This window comes from Arachis hypogaea, chromosome 15 (genome assembly GCF_003086295.3).
Source record: "Arachis hypogaea cultivar Tifrunner chromosome 15, arahy.Tifrunner.gnm2.J5K5, whole genome shotgun sequence".
Taxonomy (NCBI): domain Eukaryota; kingdom Viridiplantae; phylum Streptophyta; class Magnoliopsida; order Fabales; family Fabaceae; genus Arachis; species Arachis hypogaea.
Window position 1 is genome coordinate 159,357,642 of NC_092050.1, and position 22,802 is coordinate 159,380,443.

Genomic DNA, 22,802 nt, shown 5'->3' on the forward strand with positions numbered 1-22,802 from the left:
GATTAATCTTTGACCTGTCGGGTTGGGAGATACCGTGAAAAACAAAAAAAAATAGTGCCAAAGGGTAAAGAGAAATTAAAGGTATGCATGGCATGGCAAATGTTATGATCATGATGGCATGCCCACTTTTTTTTTTTTAATAATTTTTTTTCTGTTTTAACCATCATTAATATTGGTCAATCACATATTTATTCATTCCTTTTGCATATATTCAACATTATAAATTAATTTTTACATATTGTTAATTTATAATGTTCTTCAATTATATATGGATAGTAGAGGTAGTAATTATAAGAGTCAAATTAAACATTTATCACAAAAATTATAAGAGTCAAACATTTATATTAATTACATGATGATAACAGATAACTCAGTAATATCATCCATGTCATTTTCATTAATTAAAAATTGGTAGCAAAAATGTAATTAATTATTACTATGTAAATTGAAAATAATATTATTGTCTTATAAATAACAATAACCATGAAAATAGCAAATCAATATGCAGCCACAATAATAGATGTAGTCACGCCAGAAAATAGTTTTGACCAAACAACACTTTGGTGGTGGTCCTTTGTAGTTGTGGTGATCTCCATATATATTTCAGGTAATTAAGTGTTTTCAGAATACTTTTATTCTTCATTTTCTTTTTTCTTTCCCATGTGTTCACAAATAATAGAAATTTAGTATCTCTAAATAGTTTATTTTAATTATACCTAAAAATTCCAAAATTCATATTCAAAGGCTAGAGAGAAGACTAGTAGTGTATAAATAATTTAGTTTTAAAAGATTATATACATACATGGATCTTAATACACTATAACAAAAATAATTTTTATAAAAAATTTTATTGTCAATAACATAATAATTATTATATATCTTATTTATTATATTTGTGTGATAATTATATATTTTTTGTGGTCTTTAAAAAAGTTTTTACTGTCAATTGTATAATTTTTGCTAAATTTTTTTAGCTACAAAATATAAAACAATTAATGTCTAATTGTCGGTAATAAATATATTAGTGATTTTTTAATTATTGCTAAAAATAAAATAAATAACTAATAAAAATTATTTTTTTAGTAGCGATAATTTTTTAAATTTGGTTACCAAAAATTATTATCTTATATGTGCATTTCTCTAAATAAAATTTAATATAATAATAATGTACATATTTTATTTTAACAAGAGAAAAAATAAAGAGAAGAGCATGCATGCCTGCCTATTCCCATTTCTTATTATTGATGTTAACCTAACTGCTCCACCTCTCATAATCAATTTAGCATTATATTCATACAATTACTGACTGTCTTGTTTACCCCATGTTTTTCTTGGACCAAAATACCCTTCGTACATTGTTGTCATTAAATTTGTAAACATATGATTTGTATATACATAATGGTGGTAGATGTCTCTAAATAAACAGCTAATTATATTCAATTATTGATGATTTTTTTTTTGCATTAAATGTATGCTTACATTTCCACAATCTCTTCTTATTGTTTTTGACTCATCAATTTTTTACTTACTATCTTTTAAATATATTCCAGTATGAAGGAAAAAAATATTATTAATAATAAGACGAAAAAAAAAGAGGTTATATAATATTTAAGAAATGACATTATCGATGTAAAAGATAATTTATTACAGATAAATTTATCAGACGAATTTTATGTTACCAACATAATTTATTTATCGATAATAGACTCGTCGATAAATTTTTTTATAATAATTTTTTTATCGATAATAAAATTTATCGATAAATTTTCGAGCATGCTAGTAAAAATAATTCACGAAAATTCCGCTCTTTTGTTTATGACGGAAATCCGCTGCAAATTTCAACAATATCTGTTTGTAATTGCATATTTTTAAGTAGTGTGATGTTTATATAATTTTTTGTATATATATATTTTTTATTAAATGAAAGATATAAATTTTTTATATTCCCTGGTTTTTTTTCACTATCCCATTATTATTTTTTTTCTTAATCAAAGGCTGTTTCGCATCTCATTGACCATGGGAGTCTTCATATCAATCTTTCATGTTAAGTTCTTCTTTTTTTTTTTTTTTTTCCATTAAGAATGTCTATGACTTTGTATATAGTAGTTTAACTGAAATCTATAATTGACGAAAAGTTTGACATACATTAATAAGCCTACTTTTCGTAAATACCAATCCAAAAGAGTCAATTACCCGAAATGCATTATATTTAATCAACCATCTCATAAATAAGGATTTAGTTAATCTATATTACTTGTATAATGGTTATTGAAAAAACTAAACTGTATTATCATGGTTAACATTAACTATATCTTTTACCTTAGTTTTAATAACCAAATAAGTTAATTATAGTAAAATTTTTCTATAAATTATAAAAACTAAAAAAAAAAGGTCTTATTTTGCAATTTTTTTAACTTTTCTTTTTTCAATTTTTTTTTCTTTTTTTTTTTATTGGAACAGATTTTTTAAAAAATGGATCATTTGAAAAATTGAACTTACTTTTTTAAAAATCATGGTTGATTTATTTAGTTATTAAAACTAAGGTTAAAGATATAATTAATATTAACCATAATGACAACTCAATTCTTTCGATAACTATTAAACAAGTTATAGAGGATAATTAATTCTTTAATTATGAGAGGATATGTTAAAAATTACGATTATTTATTACGGTAGTAGTAATAATTACTCTAAATATTGTTTATCGTGGAGAAAACTTATACTATCTCATATTCTCATGTAATAACACCGGCTTCAAAATAGGATCCTAAAATAAAATAAATTAAAAACACACACAAAAATATTGGAAAACAAAAGTAGTAATATATATATATATATATATATATATATATATATATATATATATTGGAAAGGAAAAAACTTGAACCTTCAAGATTGAATAATAATCTTATCACAATAGAAAGTCACTTTCAATAGCATCAAGTGCCACAATCCTTAGGAGAAAGAGGGGTTTTGGAATTTAAAATTTGAAAGAGAAACGTAACGTTTGCATTGCATTGCGTAGCATATAGAGATGGTGCCATAATTGTATATGGGTAGGAGCTATTATCTTTGAAAAATATATACCATAATCATACCAATAATATTATTAATAATATAATATGTATATGGGTCCATCCATAAGCTTAAGTTCATATATATGATTTAAGTATCAGGAGATCCTTTTGGTCCCGCTAGATTTTTATTTTATTCTCCGCAAATTGTACTCTCAAACTTTTTATATACACAACAAAATAAAGTAGATAAAAAAAAAAAAAAAACCATCCATTGAATCACACCACTACCAACGGCTTTATAATGTCCAATTTTAGTTTCTTTATATATAAGTTGAAGTTAAACAATTTATTTGAATGAAATTATTTATTTTCATTAATACAAAATTAAGCTTCTTTTACTCAACTAATAAAGTCAGTCGAGTTTTGAGAGTTCGAATTTCGTCGTATGCATACAATAATACATTAGACAACAATAAATCTTAAAGTAGAGTTTAAGTTCACGGCAAATTAATTTTTGGACGGTTGGGTAAAAGATATAGTCAGAAATACAAAAAAAAATATATGTTTTTTAAAATTCTTTGCAATAGGTATATATAATTAGAAATTAGCAACACTACTACATACTCTTGAATTATTTATCATTTTTATTTTTCTTTCTCTCTATTTTTTTTTTCACAGTCCAATAATTATTCTCCTATTCATCCATGGTGGACACAGTCTTGGCCATCAAAATTTTGATGCCATTTATAACGGTAGGTATCACAAATCCAACAGAGTTGGCCACCATTTACTTCTGTTCATAAATAGCTTGGCCTAATAACATGGACCTGTTTTTAGTTATATACTTTATTTAACACTACTTTCTTTAAGTATATACACAAATAAATAAATAAATAAATAAATTATTAGGTGATTTTGTTTCAAACCATTTACATTCATACAATTGGTCACGAAACAATAATAATAATTTGTGTGAATATCATTATTTCAACTTTATTCTATAGGTATCATTGTTTTTCTTCTTTTATATATATAACAAGAGATATTTTTTTAAGTCCCTCTTTTTGTCAATTAACTATTAAGAGTGACGAATTGTCAAAATTGCAACGGTCACCATCAAAGTAGGACCCTTAAGGCCACATGTTGAGTAGTACCACAAAAATAGGGTTCCTTTTCTTATTCAAATTAAACATGCATTACCACAAAATTAGGGACATTTTGGGAATCACAAAGGTTATAACATTGTGAAAGTAAAATATGAAAGATTAGACCCCTCTTATTAAATACAATGCAAGAAGCACTGAAAGCACACATCACTAACCCGCTGAAATCTAAATAAAACCACACCATAGATTAAGCTCAATCATTAAAGGTCAATGCATATATAGATCCATTTCTAGGGGCATTTTCGTCATTTCTATGCAAATGATAATCTTCATCTTATTTCATCCTTGAAAAAAAATATATAATTTTTATTAAAAGAAAATAAAATTAAAAAGTAAAAAAAAAAAAAAAAAGCTGACCTAGATGGGCCGGCCTTTAACTAAATTTAGCTGCACAGACAAAAACCAACTTATATCTATATCGTCTCCTTGTGCAGCTGTTCAAAACACTCTGAAACTGGTTAATATAATTTAATAATAAATAAATAATTAACTATTACATTTTTCTCTGTACAAAATTAAATAAATAATTAATATTTCTCTGTATATATCTTTCTGTGCCACTTTATTATTATATGTGAGAGAGGGAAATCCCAGGTTCATGAATTTACATCTCACCCCCCTAGATGATACCTCTGAAAAAAACATTTTAATAAAATTTAGTAAACGATTCAAGATTCCCACCTTAATTTTTTTTTCTAAAAAGTAATAATGTAAAAATAAAAAAAAGGAAAAACAACCTTACCGTAATTGGTATGATTTAATAAGTATCTAAAAAATAAATGAATGAAATTAAATAAAATATAAAAAATGCAAATTATTATTACTACTTATTGAGATTGGCAATGCAAGCAGATCCCACCGAAATAATAAATAAAAATAAAAAAAATAAAATTCACCAAACACGCACACGTTCTCTCATACACAAACTACACAACACACATGATTATATATCATATGACAGTATAAGAGTATAACCCTATTTTCAAAAGAATTCACCACCCTTATTTTTTTTTCCTTCTTTTCTTTTTCTTTTCCGTTCCCACTTTTTTTCTTTTTAATTTTGCACCATGTATAAATTTTAATTTAATTTTAATTTTTGCTCCCCTCTGTAATTGCTTTGGTTCTGTGCTGTTTTCCGCAAAGGAGAGAGAGAAAGAGAGAGAGGGAGACTACAGAAGGAAACAACAAAGAGAAGAGTCCTATGCTGGGGGACTCAGCTGTTTTGGGAACAGGAGGAGGCAGCTCTGGAGGAGCAGATGCAGTAGTCGCAACAGCCGCTACTTCTTCTGTCGCGGCTGCTGTAGCTACTGCATCAGCACCACTACCACCACCACTACTATCAACAGCACCGCATCATCATCATGACGGTGCTGTTGAAATGGGTGGTGGTGGTGGTGGTGGAGGTGGAGGTGGAGGATCGACCTCCGGGGACGACGAGAAAGGAGAGAGGAGCTTCGGCGGGAACAGGTGGCCGAGACAAGAGACTTTGGCTTTGCTCAAAATACGGTCGGATATGGACGTGGCGTTTCGCGATGCCAGTGTTAAGGGTCCTTTGTGGGAAGAGGTTTCAAGGTATGTAACAAATAATAACTCATTCGATTCTGATTTTTATCTTCTTCTTCTTCTTTGCTCCTTGTCTTTTCATGTTTTATTAGCTTCTTCTCTGAGATCTGAAAATTCTTGTGATTTCATCTCCTTGTAATGTGTTTCGCTTTTCAATTTGCTCTTCTCTCTCTTCCTTATCACCTATTAATTGCAGTGTTTTCTAATTTTCTTTCAATTCTTTTTTAAATTAAGCCTCTCTTATTTCTTTTCTCCCTAGGTGTTTAATTTTATTCAAGCATAGGTAATAGGCGTGTTTATTAAAAATAATAATAATAATAATAATAATTTAGATGTGTATATATATGACTTATTGGATGCGGTGAGTGATTTTTGTTTTCTTTACTGACATTGATTTTATGGGATATGCTGTATTCTATTTTTCCCAATTAGTTACCAGCGTGAATTGAGTCTCCGAAAAGCAAGATTTTCTTAGTCGGGAAATTGAAAGTAATTAAGCTAATTAGATGGATTGCAAAGTGTTCCAACTTGGGTTCATGTGTTTTCCGTGGCAATCAAACATACATATATCATGTCTTGTGATTCAGTTACTCTCTAATCTCTAATGTTGTGTATGTTTATTCATTATCTTATGCTTCCATCCCATCTATCCTAGCCTAATTAGTGAATTTGGGGGGGTTAATTTAATTAATGAATGAATTAATCAGGAAGCTAGCAGAGCTTGGATACAAGAGAAACGCGAAGAAATGCAAAGAGAAATTTGAGAATGTGTACAAGTACCACAAGAGAACGAAAGATGGTAGAAGTGGAAAATCTGAAGGAAAAACATATAGGTTCTTTGATCAATTAGAGGCACTTGAAAACAACCCAATTATTCATTCCCCAGCATTACCTCAAAAATCAGCATTGCAAGCAACACCAGTTTCAATGGTAAAAACAACTGCATCATTGCCATCCCCTCCAATAATTACAACAATGCCACTGCCACAACAACAGTTAGTAGTAGCGAGTAGTGGCACCAACACAACATCAGCACCACCTATTAGTATTGCTACTGTTCCATCAATAGCTCCTGCTACTATTTCAATGCCTCAAATTCAACCCAATAATAGTAATAATAATAATAGTAATAATAATAATAATAATCCTGTATATTTTCCACCACCACCACCACCACCTGCTTCATCTTTTCCGAGTATTCCGGCGGAGCTACTCTCGAATTCGAGTTCTTCTTCGACTTCGTCGGAGGAGACGATCGAAGGAGGGAGTAGGCGGAACAAGAGGAAGAGAAGGTGGAAGGAGTTCTTTGAGAAGCTAATGAAGGAGGTGATAGAGAAGCAGGAGGATCTGCAGAAGAGGTTCCTTGAAGCAATAGAGAAGAGGGAGAAAGAGAGATCCGCTAGAGAAGAAGCATGGAGAGTTCAGGAATTACAAAGAATCAATAAAGAGAGAGAGATTCTCGCTCAAGAGAGGTCCATCGCCGCCGCCAAAGACCAAGCCGTCATGACCTTCTTGCACAAAATTGCCGACCAACAAAACCTTCCTACACCGCCATTCAACAATGTTTCTCAACCATCACCACCGCCACCACCGCCTCCTCCACCACCACCACCGCCACAACAAACACAACCTACGCCGCCGGTGGTGGTGCCGCCATTGCCCACACCGCCACGGCCGCCACCACCACCAAGCATGGAGATGGTGAAAGTTGTTGATAACAACAACAACAACATTGGAGAGAATAACAATAACAATAATAATAATAATTCGTCACCGCTGGCGGCGAGTTCTTCGCGGTGGCCGAAAGCTGAAGTTGAGGCGCTGATAAACCTGAGAACAAGCCTTGATGCGAAGTACCAAGAGAATGGACCAAAAGGACCATTGTGGGAAGAGATTTCAGCGTTGATGAAGAAGCATGGTTATAACAGGAACGCTAAGAGGTGCAAGGAGAAGTGGGAGAACATCAACAAGTACTTCAAGAAAGTCAAAGAGAGTAACAAGAAGAGGCCTCAAGATTCAAAGACCTGTCCCTATTTTCACCAGCTTGATGCTCTTTACAGGGAGAGGAATAGCAGCAAGCAAGACGCTGCTCCCGCCATTGTCACTACAACGCCGTTAATGGTAAGGCCGGAGCAGCAGTGGCCTCCTCAAACGGAGCAGCCGTCCTCGCAGCCGCGGGAAGTAACCATGGAAGACGCTCGGAAGGGAGGCAACGAAGAGGATGAGGACGAGGAGAAGGATAATATTGGTGATGAAGATGAAGACGAGGACGATGACGACGACGACGAAGGTGGTAGTAACTTTGAGATTGTGGCAAGCAAGCCAGTTTCTGCTGAGTGAGAAGGACCAAAAGAAGAAAAGTTGGACCAATGAGATTAAAGTTTTGTGGGGCAGGGGTTGTCGGGAATTAAAGGTGAGTGGTGGTGGTGGTGGCGGTGGCGGCGGCGGTGGTGGTGGTTGAGGAGAATTTGAATATGGAAATGCATGTGTAAGACACATGGGTATAGAATGTGGATTGGTGGGGGTTCTTGCTACCATAGCATATAGTCACTAAAAGATTATATGTTCTTTTTTCTTTAATTTTATTTATAGCAAGAGAATTATTTATTTTTTTGAGCTAAATAAATAAGGTAGACAGAAAAAGAGAGATGATTATTCAGGCTTATTAAGAAGCTTAAGGCTCCACAATAATAATATGAATAATGAGACCTTGATGAATGTTTGTTTGTTGTTGTACTATCTGTTTTTTCTTCTTAGCTTCTTTTTTTTTTTTTTTTTTTACTTCTATTATTCCTTCTTGTTTCATGTATCATGGTGATGTAAATGGGATAGGGGGATCTGTCTTTTTTTTTTTCTTTTCAAATTTTGTTATTACAATTACAATGTTGATGGTCAGTGATTTATATTCTCTTCTGATCTCTTTGTTTTGGTGAACTAATTGTTCTTTTTTCTGTTTCTATATCAATAATTTGCATGCACAAATTAAACACATTATTAGAAAAATGATGAGGAGATAAAAAACAAAAGGGAATGAGAAAGTGAGAATGAGAGCTTAAAATTGTAGGGACATAGAGTAAGGGAAAGGGCAGTGTATATATTGTAAGAATGCAAAGGGCCCTTAGAGTAGCAGAAAATGCCAGCATCACACATGGAGTCATAAAATCCTTGAAAGGAAGGAGGGTCCCATTAGGAATCTTGTGAGTTGTTGATAGATGCTGATGATCATGATATATATAAGAACCAACAACCTAGCTACTTAACACTTATACTAGCATTGCATATATAATACCATTTTGTAAATAAGGGTTTTGCTAAGGACACTTAATTAAACTCTTATATGATGTGCTTCTCTTAACATAAAACTTTATGTGCAGTCATGTAAGATTTATAGTTAAAAATTATTAAATAATTTAATAAATTTAACTAATTATTATTTAATAATTTTAGATAAAGTTAATTGTACTTAAATTTTTACCTTCTCTTAATTTTTATGATGATCAATATTCATGAGTATTAAGAAAAAGATGTATTAGGGTTAATCATCCCTCATCAGCCTCATAATCCATTAATCCAACATGTTGCTGACATTTTTTTATCTTTTAATTTGTCAAGCTTCCATGTCATCAGTCTCATCAGCTCCACTCATTATAATTAAAAGAAAGTATAGAGAGTTAATAGAGTATGTATATAATAGGAATTAAAGGATGTTCGATTCAGTAGGATATAAAATGTTTATTATCCCTAGTATATGAATGGTTATTCTGAATAGTATGGGTATATTGTATTTAAGAAATTAGTAATATTTTATCTTGAAAATTTATTTTCTAACTCATATTGAACCAAATAGATAGCCTATTATACATATTGTACAAATACTCTATTGACTCTATAGTAGAATTTATTAATTAATTATTATGTGTTTTTTTACATCAAAGTGATAAATTAACTCATTTTGTTAAGATAATTAAGGGTGACTCATAAGATAAATAATGACTAAAAATTACACTTCATCTTATAATCATGGAGTTTGAAATTAGGTATGTAGTACATATATACACTAAAATTTATAATACAAAATACAAATTAAACAATAATGGAGGAATTTTCATATGGAATATAATACATACCTAATTATAACACCTCTATAAATTGGTATTTGAAAGTATTGGAATATAATTGCGGAGATTATTTTGTTATGTTTTTGGTATATTTTATATGTAAATATGAGAAATGCAATAATTGAGGAATTTTCATATGGAATACTACAGCTCAGTATATTTTCCTTTAAGCTTACAGGCATAATGATTTGATGGGTTATGGCTGGGTATCCTATTCGGCGCTGTTTCCATTTTCTAATAATTCTCTAATATATATTTTTCAACTTTTTTCTTTGTTGGGATTTAATTTAATAATGTCACCAATAATGTAAATTATAATTCATAACCTTCAATCGCATATGCTTAAGTGTTCCCATAATAAGATTTTTTTTAAAAAAAAATATGCTTTGGTTTTGTTCATAGTTCAATATTTTGTGAAAATATTGAATACTTATTATGAATTAATGCAAGACTTTTTTTTTTTTAACTTTTATAACATTTAAGATTTTCTTAATTAACCACATTCAAATTATTCATTAAATTGCTGACAATATCAGTACTAGATACTTATCTCTTTTATATTTTTTTTAATCACACTTCGCTTTTCTCTTTAAAATATTTTTACTTTTCCTAAATCATCAGATACTTAAATTAAAAAAAAAACTATATATCTATACAAGTAGCTAGTGCTTATATATATATATATATATATATATATATATATATACTTTGACAATCTACTAATTTAAATAATAAGTACTTATATTTTTTCATTAATAAGATTTAATTACTTTGGTTCATATTTTACTTGTTTGCAAATTGTTCAAATTAAAATATGCAGATCATCACTTTTGGATTTGTGATGTATAAATATAATATACCCAAATCCCCCTCTATTATTTTTATTAATTAGTTTTGGCAGTAATAATGCAAAAAAGTTCCCGTTTTAAGAATAATTTACGTTTATTCTTACAATTATATAATACTTATATATTTTAATTATATAATTATATCTATTATCACAAATGTAATTATAATGTCATTTTCATGTGAAAAATTGCATAAAACATGTTCATTCATGTGTCTTTCTATCTTTTGAGGGGAAATAACATAACATAAGAAAAAAATGAATTTACAAATAATAAAAAAATCCATAGATAAAAGAAAATGTGTTTGTTATTATCTTGATATACTTAGCTTTAATTAAATTAAGAGAAAAGAATAAATATGTCCTTGAATTTTTAATCTGTAGACATTTAAATCATTGATTTTTTTAAAATTTAGACATATTAATCTCTCATATTTATTTGAGTTTGTCAGATTCAACGAAAAAATCAAACGTGACACCCGTTATACTGACCTGATTGATACGGATGTACACGTGAGAATTTTTAAAATTGAACAAATTAGACTCAATAATCGATATGTCCAGATTTTAAAGAGATAAAAGACTTAAATGTATTTTTAAATCCTCAGAGACTTAACTATTTGCGGACCAAAAAGTCAGGATCGATTTATCATTTTCTCTTAAATTAAAAAATAAAGTTTACTTTAATCAAATTGATAAGTTACAATTCTAGTGGAACACTCAACCGTACCGTATTTATTTAAAGGTTATCAATTATTAGTTTATGGAGGCGCATATATATATATATATATTTGAATTATTAGTACTTTTCGTAGACAGCACTTGAACTTATTCTTTCTTTCTTCTAGTATACTACCATTGAACCTAAACTTGTATTAATCTCATGCGTTAATCACTAAATAGATTCCTTAGCTTCTGGTTATGATATATCTCAAAACCGAAATTCCTCCACGCTTCTTCTTCTGATTTTTTTATTTTATGTGCTAATTAATTATGAGTTTTTGCTTGAAACCACTTTTTTTTTTTTAATTGATGAGTAAACAATTAAGAGAAGATAAAAAAAATGTTAAGAAAAAGAGACTCATTAGTCATTAATTAATTATTTTTTTATTTAAAAAATTGTACTAAAACCCAGACCAAAAAAAAAAAAAACTCATTAACTAATTCAATTAATTAGGAAAAACCCATAATGCATAAAAAGAGTGAAAAAGATAAAGAGAAAACAAAATAATTGCATATATGCTGTTTTGTTACCCACAAAAACTTAAAATATATTCGATATATATCAATCATTCTAACAAAATCTAGTGTATATTTTGATGATGTATATGAGTTTTTATATATACTTAAAAATTATTCTTAAAAATTGGAGATGGCAATGTTGGTGCATTTAACTTTGACTTGGGAGGAGTATGTCCTTGCATGTTGGTGGACCCCACTTAAAATAATAATAATTGAATGTCATTGCATGCATTTACCGCACCTACGGATTGGAATAAATATTCTGTTACATAGCAACAGTTTCAGTTGCAGTTGCATTTGCAGTTTCACAAAGAAAGTAAGAGAGAGATGGTACTACTCTTGAGTCTTAACTGTTAATCCATCAATCACTGTTCACTGTACATTCTCCATTCTTTCAATTCCATCCAACACAATTTCAAATTTAGTTATCTACCTATGCACTCAAAACTAGAGAATTTTACTTCAACAGCATCTTAACAACAAAATAAAAAGATTTATTATTGCATTGGGTTAATGTTTCTAGAGACTACTCACCTGAAAAGTTTTTTGGTTAAGAAAAAGTCCAGGGGTTCAATTATATTATAGGAAACATTTCAAGTGCACCGGCCAGTTGTTTTAACCGTTGATTTTAATTAATATATATTATATATATTTTTTATAATTCAGATCAACGGTTAAAATAATTGGTGCACCGGTACTCTCGATGCACTTGAAATGTTTCCTATATTATAAATCTAAATTGAGATCATATTCTATGTAACAGGAAAAAAATCAATGAAAGATTTTTCTACGAAATTTAATTGTAAAAAATTATAAATACTAAGAATAAGAATTTGGCTCATTTTTTTTATATGAAAAAAATATTGGTGTTTTTTTTTTAAAATGGGATTATTTAGTGTAATTACAAATAGGTGGATTTTGTAGGAGAGAAGTCAACACGTGGAGAGCGTGTTGCAACACATGAGAGGCGTGCTGGACATTTTTTTTATAGAGACATTTTTTTTTAAATTCTAATTCTTATATTTTTTGAATTTTAAAGTTACTGATTGGTTGAATCTTCACAAGTACACTATTTCTATTTGGTTTTAAAATAACAATTGACTGGTGACTCTCCATTTATCTTATTATTTACTATTGTGAGTAGTTTTTTATTAGAATAATTTTTATATAAAATTAATAATTAAGATAAAAATATGTATTATATTAAGTAATTTAGTCAAATATAATAAATTATATAACAAATTTTAAATATTATTTTGACATACATTTTTATATGAGCAGCTACACAATTTTTATTTTGGTTTCTATGAATGTAAATATGATTCAAATTTGTTGATCTTTTTAAGTTTATTTAAGAACTAATTTCATCCATCTTATTTGTTATCTCGAACTATTTTAGTTTATTAAAGTTTATAAAAACTAAATGACTCACATATGTATATATAAAGAGGAACGAAGATTAATCCAAAAATGTTACTTTACATAAAGGTGTAAAAAAAACGAGTCACATTAATTATTTGTTGTTGGATTTTATTATAGTGTCTTTAACTAATTACACATGGAATGTTTTGTGCTCATTTTTAGATTTGTTGTCAGCAATAGATGTGTTGATTTTCTCTCTGGTTTTTCTGTTCTATCTACATATTTATTAGTTTATTATTACTATGCAAATTTCTCATGATGATTTCAATTATCTTTTGCTATAATTTTTTTCTTTTATTCTTTTTTTTTATGGCTAATGTTATTTTTTTTAATCCAATTTAAGATAACTTTCTTTTATAATCCTTTTTTATGTTATGTTATTTACAATTAACTTTGATCAGAGTAACTTCACCAATCAAATAAATAGGGGTGTCCATCGGATCAGATCGTATCCGCAGATTCGCGGTAAATATCCGCATCCGATCCAAAAATTGCGGATACGATCTGATCCGCAAATTGATCGTATCCGATCCGATCCGATTCGCACATTTTACGGATCGGATCGCGGATATCTGCTCTACATCTGCGTATCCGATCCGCAGATCCGCACTATAATAATTAAAAAATAAATAAATATATATATGTTTGGTATTGTATTTACTTGTTTGTATGTTTTAGTTAGTAATTATTATTCATATATTGTATTATTTTATTTTTGTTATTTAGAGAGAGTTTGATTAAAAATATTTTAGGAATAAATAAGTTTAAAAGTATGAAAGAAATATTTTTATCGAATTCTTTTACATAGAAATCTGATTAAAAAGATAATATTTAATTATGCGGATATCATATCAGATCCGATCCGATAGAAATTGTGCGGATCGGATCGAATTTTTGGCCATATCCGATCCGATCCAATCCACGGACACCCCTACAAATAAATAATAAATAATAAATATTAGCAAAAATGATATTGTACATTATTAGTTACTCTGAAGGAACAGAGAAGACATTTATTTTGAAGTCAGAAGGGACTGAACCCAAATTTTCAATAAAACCTTCAAATCATCAAACAAATAATAAAGACACCTTTGTTCAATTGGAATCTTATTACTATTACTATTATTATTATTCAATATGTAATGTAACAAACATCATTGGAAACAGTGCTGATAAAATAGTAAATTTAGAAATTAAATCAGGGTCCTTACTTATTAATTATTATAGACCCATGCAATGTTGTTATAAATATAATGTAGCTACCTAGCTATAGACTATAGTCCTTGTTGCACATATTGTCCACTATATATATATATACACTCATATATCAAATCCATCACAAACCTGTTTTTATTTCCGACAAAAAGAATAAGTATTATTCACAATTTAATTATCAAAGTTTTTTTGTTTTCATTTTTAAATTAATGTGAGTGTAATCATTGCTTTTGGAGAGTGTATTCATATTGTATGGACCAAATATAAGAAAGTGCATCATCTGAAAAAGGTGGATGCCATTGAAGCAGGTGTTGTCCATGATGGTCCATGGGGATGCTCAATTTCATCACCTTTATATTCCATTTAGAGGCTACTCTTGATGCTTTAATTTTATATATTTAATTGAGGACAATTTACGTTAATAAACCAAACAAATCTTAAATTTATGTATATTCTTCAAAACAAAAAACATAATGTGAATCTTTCCATACACAAATATATAAATAGAATTAGTATAATTCGGTTTAGCATAAATAGTAAATCGAATGAGATTGAGTCAATTTATTATGAATTTTAGTGATTTAAATTGATCTAATTAAATTTAGTTAAAGATTGCACGTCAAATAAAGTAAATCGAAGTACACTGATTCAATTTATTAGGACATGATGTGTTGTATATAAATTAAATTATACATAAAATTAAAAAATTAAATATTGAATGCTCATAGTAAATCGAATAGGCATAAATCGATTTATTTAAAAATTTAAAAAGGTGGCTATGGTAAATGGAATTATTGTGTGCTAATTTACAATGGATTGAGCTATATATATAAATCGAATTTGAGTAATTTGATTTAGTGTGAAACTAACTTATATAAATATTACCTGTAGTTAAATTCCTTATGATAGTGAAATACAATGTCTAGTAAGAATAGTTTAATTCGATTTATATAGAAATATGGTTTGAGGGATCAACATAAAATTTGTTATTTATTTATAACAATAATTTTTTTAGTCTTCTACTAATTTAATATTTATAGAGAACTATTTTTAAATAATATATTTTTTAATTTTTGTATAATTATTTAAATATTAAAAAATTGTTGCTTAATAAAAAATTACTGTAATGGTTATAAAATCGTTCTTTAAAATAGTCAAAGAGAATGGTTTTATTTTATTGCTATAACTTAATGAAAAAATAAACTTCAATAGCAATACTATAAAAATCGTTGTCTAAAATCATCTAACAGAACGGTTTTAAAGTGTAACAACTTTGGCAACGATTTTTAAGCGTATCTTTTGTATAATAATTACTTAGACAACATTAAAAAATCGTTGTTTAAAAATAAATTCTAGTAACGGTTATAAACCCATTCTTTAAAACAGTCAAAGATAACATTTTATTTTGTTACTATAAAATAATAAAAACTAAACTTCGACAGTAAGACTGTAAAAAACCGTTGTTTAAAACCATCTAAGAGAACGGTTTTAAGACGTTGTAGATTTTGGCGTTGCTAAAACCCATATTTATTGTAGTGCCGCATTCAACTACACTCTTTTCTATGTCCCTCCTCCTATCTTCGATTTTGTCTCTATTTTCTTTAATCGTTGTCTAAAAAGAATTTCTAAGCGGAAGAATGAAACTTATGCAGAAGGAATTAGAAAGTGTTATTTTTTATTTCATTATTTTTACACTAGAGTAGGAGTATATATATACACGGAAGCTTCCACTACTAATCTAACTAACCCTACTCCTCATAACAGAATTATTTGAAAATATTATTTTAATTAATTTGAGAATTGCTCAACTAATCTTATTAGAAAGAATCTGTTTTTTTCCTTCTTTTTATAACAGATTATTTATATTCTTTATATATGTTAATACCCCCCCCCCCCACAAACTCATGATGGTCTGATTGCCAATCTAAGTTTGCTCTTGAACTTATCAAAATTGGCTAAGGATAAAGACTTAGTTAACACATCCGCTACTTGTTCTGTGGAGGAAATATGAGTAATAGCAATGGAGCCTTTTCTGATTTAAAGAATAACCAAGAAACAAATAAGGTTCAGATCTATATTCTAGCTTATGCACATTATATGGTCTAGTATGTAAAAAACATAAGCAACCAAACACTCTTAAAGAAGCATAATCAGGTTTGTTATGAAATAACAATTCAAAATGTGATTTATTCCCTGTTACATATGAAGACATACGATTAATTAAATAAACTGAAGTTGCAAAAGTCTCATTCCACAGAGTTAAAGGAAGGGAGGCAGTGGCTAAAAGAGCTAGAGTAGTTTCAACAATATGCCTGTTCTTCTTTTCGGCTATCCCATTTTGTTGTGGAGTATGAGAGCAGGTAAGCCTATGTATAATACCTTTTTGGGCTAAAAAAATCTGTAAAAATTTTAGACAAATACTCTCTAGCATTATCAGTTTGTAGAGCTTTTATAGAATGTCCAAGTTGCTTTTTTATTTGAACTTTATATAGTTTAAACACACTGAAAACTTGTGATTTATTGGTTAAGAAATATATAGTAGTGTGTCTTGAGTAAGTATCAATGAAAGATGCATAATATCTAACACCTATATGAGTAGTAATTGGGGCTGGTCCCAGATATCAGACACAACTAAAGATAAGGGGGAATCATATATAGTAGTAGATGGAGAGTAAAGAAGTCTGTGAAATTTAGCCAAACAACAGAAATCACACGTAACAGTATCAGATTCATTATTATTAATAGGTAGTGAACAACTTACTACAATAGATTTTACAATTTGCATTGTTGGGTGACCAAATCTCTTGTGATACATATCTAGAGATAAAGTCTTAGCTATAAGAATATGAGAATTAAATTGACTACAATCTGTTTTTATTTTTGGAATATAAATTTTTTGAAATTTATACATGCCATTAGTTGCTGTTCCTTGGAGAAGCACCTCCTTGGTAGCCTGAGATTTCACAAAACACACATCAGGCCAAAAAGAGAAATAAACTTGATTATCTCTTGCAAATTTTGATACGCTAACAAGATTATGAGCAATTGAAGAGACATGTAATAAATCATAAAGATAGTATCTCTTTTCAGTTGGTTTATGATGTAAAAAGGATTTTCCAACATGCTGAATCTTCATACATGAACCATTACCTATATACACCTGATCTTGACCATGGTATTCTTGTGATTGCTGTAAGTTGGACTGATCTGGAGTACAGTGATGAGAAGCTCCAGAATCAGCATACCATGAAGGGTCAGCCATAGTAGTGGGTGTAGCTAGCAATGTTCTGGGGTTATGAAAGGAGGGAGGTGGAGGTAGGGCAATGTGCATGAGGATGAACCTGAATTTTGTTGGGCATGCTGGAATTATTGATCAAATCGAAAATAACAGTAACTGACATGTCCCAGCTTGCCACAAATTTGGTATTGTGGGCGATTAGGATTGTTCCATGCACCCCTGCCTCCACGTTGCGATCTTCCTCCACGACCTCTTCTACCATATGTTCCTCTACTAGGCATGTTTGTTGTGTGTCTTCCAAAACTAGGATTAGAATTGTTTTGATTAACAGGTTGTGACTGAGTAAAATTTACCTGCACCATAGAAGAATTCGGTTTCTTGAATCTCTCGACAATGTCTTCTTGAGCCATCAAGAGAGCTTCAAGATCAAGAATGGAGTAGGGTGGATCTTTTGCTGTAACATAGGTGAGAAAAGATTGATAATCTTCATTTAAACCATCTAGAATGATATTGGTGTATTCTGCATCAGTTAAAAGAGCTCCAACAGTAGCAAGAGAATCAACCACTTTCTTGATTTCAAGAAGATAATCTGATGCTGATCCCACCTTTTTTATTGACTTCAATTGTAATTGGAGTTGTCTAATGCGAGCCTTGGTTTGGGATGTAAAATGTGTATGAAGGCGGCTCCAAAATTTATGAGCAAAGTGACAGCCAAGAACTCGATGCTTAAAGGAGGGGTCCATGGATGAAAATAACCATGAAGCAACATTGTAGTCATCAAGTCTCCATTCTCTATATGCCTTTGATTCTTTTTTAGCTTGACCTGAAATTGTAAGAATTGTAGAATGACGCCAGGTGAAAAAATTGTCATTGTTCAATTTCTCGGGTAAAGAAATGGATAGTGATTTTGTAATTGTTATCGTGGGTGTAGAAGATGCTTGAGAAATGGAACTGAAAGATAGTAGGTTGTTGATGATTTCTGGGGCCATGGATCTTTATCACTCTATAATACCATGTAAGAATAAGAAAGAAAAAGAATTTCTAAGCGGAAGAATGAAACTTATGCAGAAGGAATTAGAAAGTGTTATTTTTCATTTCATTATTTTTACACTAGAGTAGGAGTATATATATACACAGAAGCTTCCACTACTAATCTAACTAACCCTCCTCATAACAGAATTATTTGAAAACATTATTTTAATTAATTTGAGAATTGCTCAACTAATCTTATTAGATAAAATCTGTTTTTTTTTTCTTTCTTTTTATAACAGATTCTTTATATTCTTTATATATGTTAATATATTTTTTTCTCTCTTACTCCCTTTTGGTTTATCAAACTATAACATTATAGCTTGAACAGGGCATGAGATTTTCTTCAAACAATAAGAGTATATAAATCCAAATAATACTCACAAGAATATTGATAGGTATAACCAAAAGTTCAAAAAATTATCATTTATAAAAAAATATTTTTTTATTATTTTTATCATATTTTAAAATTTTTAAATATATTTTATTATTTTGATACATTTTTATTTGTGTCTAAAATCTAAATCTTGTGAGTGATTTATAGAATTATGATAGTCTACTACTCTACCCTATTAAAAAATATAATCTAAACTGAGTGGCCCATTTTTGTGCAAGAAACATAAAGTGAAAGCCAGCTTGAGCATAAACTCTCCAAAAAATTGAGAAAATTTACATGAATTTCTTTTTAAAATTGAAGTGTTCTCGAATTCAAATCACTGTTAACAGCAGATATGAGATTCGGCGCTGGAGTATTAAGAAAAAAATTCAGCAATAAGAATACATAAATCTAAATAATACTCACAGAAATAAAGATATGTATAACCAAGAGTTTATGATTAAATAGAAAGAGAAAAACAGGTAAGAATTAAAAGGAGAAAAAAAAAGCATTCCCAAAATTAGGAATTAAGAGTCATACTAGACATAATATCAACATATGTCTTTTGTCTTATAAATTTTAATCACGTAATCCCTCAATTAAGAATTGGCAATTTTTCGTCCATTGCTCTTTTTCTTCACCTATGTCACAGGTGAAATGACTTCAATAATCTTTGGTATCACATTACTCCTCTCTTTAAAAATAACCTTATCTTCAAGGTTACAAGGTTGACTTGAAGATAGTAAATTGTCAGCAAATCATAATTCTTTAAAAATAACCTTGTCTTCAAAGTTACAAGGTTGACTGGAGAATAGTAAATTGTTAGCAAATCATAATTCTTCCATATAATTTCAGATTCAGACATATCTTTTTATTAAATTAGTAATTGTATAACCTCATTTGAACTATTTTCAACCATTCTCTTATCTAATATAACAATTAGCAACTGACTATAAAGATTTGTATTGTGAAAAGAATTGGTAGAAAAATATATTGGACTGAGAATAATATAATTTTTTAGTATTATATAAAAATATGATTTTGAGAATTAACGTAACATTTTTTTATTTGGGTGAATCACGTAATATTGAGTTAATTTTGATTTATTTATATATTTTGTTCTTTAATTTAAAACGTTTAAATTATTTTATAGTTCTTAATTATATTGATTTTAATAATATTGTATTGTTCTTCTTTCAATTTATGTCAATGGGTCAAATAATCCACGACTAATAATTCAAAATGATTAATCTCAATATATAGAATTATTTATCCTGAGAAAAGAAATTGACCCTATTATAATTAGAGGTCAAATAATGTGCATATCCTAAGTAAGACCTATACATTATTCTTAGCATAACAATTTTCTTTAATTTTCTTTCGCAATCACAACTAACTCACATGATATAGAAAGAGTATGTATTTAAATAGATTTTTAAAAAAAATTGTATTGAATGCTTTTGTTTTTAAAATTTTTTTATTATTTTAGAATTTTTAAATTTTATAAGAATAAGACACAAATTATTACGTAATTTTTTTAGAATTTATTTATTTAAATAAAAACAATAAATCTGACTAAGATATAAATTATATATATATTTTTTATAAAATTTAAAAATCTTAATATAATAAAAAAAATTAAAAACAAAAATATCCATCACGAAATTTTTTTAGAGATCTATTTAAATATATACTCATATATAAATACCTAAGATGTATAGACACTGACACGGACACAGGACACGATATGATACGGGACACGCCGACACGCAAATTTTAAAATTTTACATGACACGGGGACACGTATACAAATAAAATATAAAGTATTTTTTAGATAAATCGTAATGATATTTTGATATTTTATTGATATTAAAATATAAATAAAAATTTTTAATGTTTTATTTTAATTATATCAAGTATTTAAAATATTTTTTGTTTTAATAAATAATAATATATACTATATCTAAATTTATTTTAAAAATATATGTTAAGAATAAGACAGGACACATTGACACGTGATGGTATTTAGGTGTGTCCAGGTGTGTCCAGAGAAGAAATTTTTATTTTTTATTAAGACACGGTCGGACACAGCAGACACGCGTGTCGGATGAGTGTCGGTGAGTATCGTGTCCAAAATGTGTCCGACATGCGGACACAACAACTCAACGAAGTGTCCGTGCTTCGTAGATAAATACTATATATATATACACATAACATACAGCACAACTTGGAGTAGATCCAAATTAAAGAAGCAGCATCAACCCCGAAATTAGATGCTCTTTAGAGCTATATATTAATGTATAACAATAAAAATTAATTTTGCAAATAGTTGTGGTCCAACTCCTTAATTAATTTGCTATTAATCTAAACAAAAGGGAACAGTGTGAGTTCTGTCCTGGTTCTGCTTGGCGGAATGTGTGTGATATATATCATTGGTTACTAAGTAATCCATTTTTCAAGACCATAAGATCATGGTTTTGTCAAGTTTCAAATAATAATTAAAATTTATAGAATATGATTGATGACTTTTGCGTGATGGGTCATATAAAGGTTAATCTAGAGACTTTGGGATATAATTAGCTGAAGTAAGCAATGATTAATTATATTATTATTTAGTAAAGCACATATATATAAGCTGAAAAGGACATGTGTTATGCTGTTGCGAACTCTCTGAAAGCAATTGCTAAATCATTACTACTATTCACTACTAATTAATACCTTAATCCAACTTAATTAAGCAATCATTAGTTTAATTGGTAAAATCTTGTTTTTATGTCTCACAACATAGAAACATATGCCAATTGTTGAGGACTTTGGCTTTTTTTTTTCTTTAATGGGCCAGCTTTGTTAATGGATCAAAAGGCATTTAACAGTTGAGCCCATTTACCTATATATCTGAATCGGAGCCCATTTACCAATAATGGAAAGCCCATTTACCAAGTTTTTTTACCCAACTTGGTAAATCAAAGTATTAGCTCACTCGTACACTTAAACAAATGTCATGATTTAGGGTTAGGGTTTTAATTTATTATTTTTTTTTATAAAATTTTAAAAAATAAAAAATATTAAAAATAAAAAATACAAACACAAACTTAATTAACCTTTTTTTTTTTTTTTATCTTTTTCTTGCAGCTACTATATAAATGTTCTTATTTGTCCTATGTAAGTGTCGTGCACTTGTTCTTGACGTGAAACATGTACCTTGCCATTCTTCAAGATGCCTTTTGTTTTGCCAATATATTGCATAAAATGGGACCACTCAGAAAAATAGACTTTATGATTTTGTTTTTTTCTTTTTATTTAATGGAAAAAATCTTTTCTTTTTTTAAATGAATTGCAACATCATCCGTCAAGTCATTCAGCCCGTATAAGACTTGTCAAAATAATGCAATTATTAAATCCCCTCTCCTAATACAATCTTTAATTTTTAACTTTTATTGATATGTGAATTTTCTTGTCACCCAAATAACACATTTTCAATTTTCAAACATAATGTTCCTATCATGAGACGCACTTTATTCACTTATTAACTAAATTTAGTAATTTCTCTAATAAAGTGGAGAAAAAAT

The 22,802-nt window shown here is 28.9% G+C and overlaps 1 protein-coding gene across 1 annotated transcript; it reads left to right on the forward strand.

The window, feature by feature from the left end:
• Positions 1-5,031: 5,031 nt before the first annotated feature.
• On the forward strand, positions 5,032-8,464 carry LOC112751920 (trihelix transcription factor GT-2). Its single transcript, XM_025801250.3, has 2 exons — positions 5,032-5,755; positions 6,454-8,464. Exons 1-2 carry the CDS (start codon positions 5,385-5,387, stop codon positions 8,084-8,086), a joined length of 2,004 nt encoding a protein of 667 aa, XP_025657035.1. The 5' UTR covers positions 5,032-5,384; the 3' UTR covers positions 8,087-8,464.
• Positions 8,465-22,802: the final 14,338 nt, after the last annotated feature.

Excerpts from the sequence above, each read along its gene's own strand:
- LOC112751920 (XM_025801250.3), top strand. The coding sequence starts at position 5,385 with ATGCTGGGGGACTCAGCTGTTTTGGGAACAGGAGGAGGCAGCTCTGGA. Across the intron at positions 5,756-6,453 it reads TTGTGGGAAGAGGTTTCAAG|GAAGCTAGCAGAGCTTGGAT; the intron begins GTATGTAACAAA and ends TGAATTAATCAG.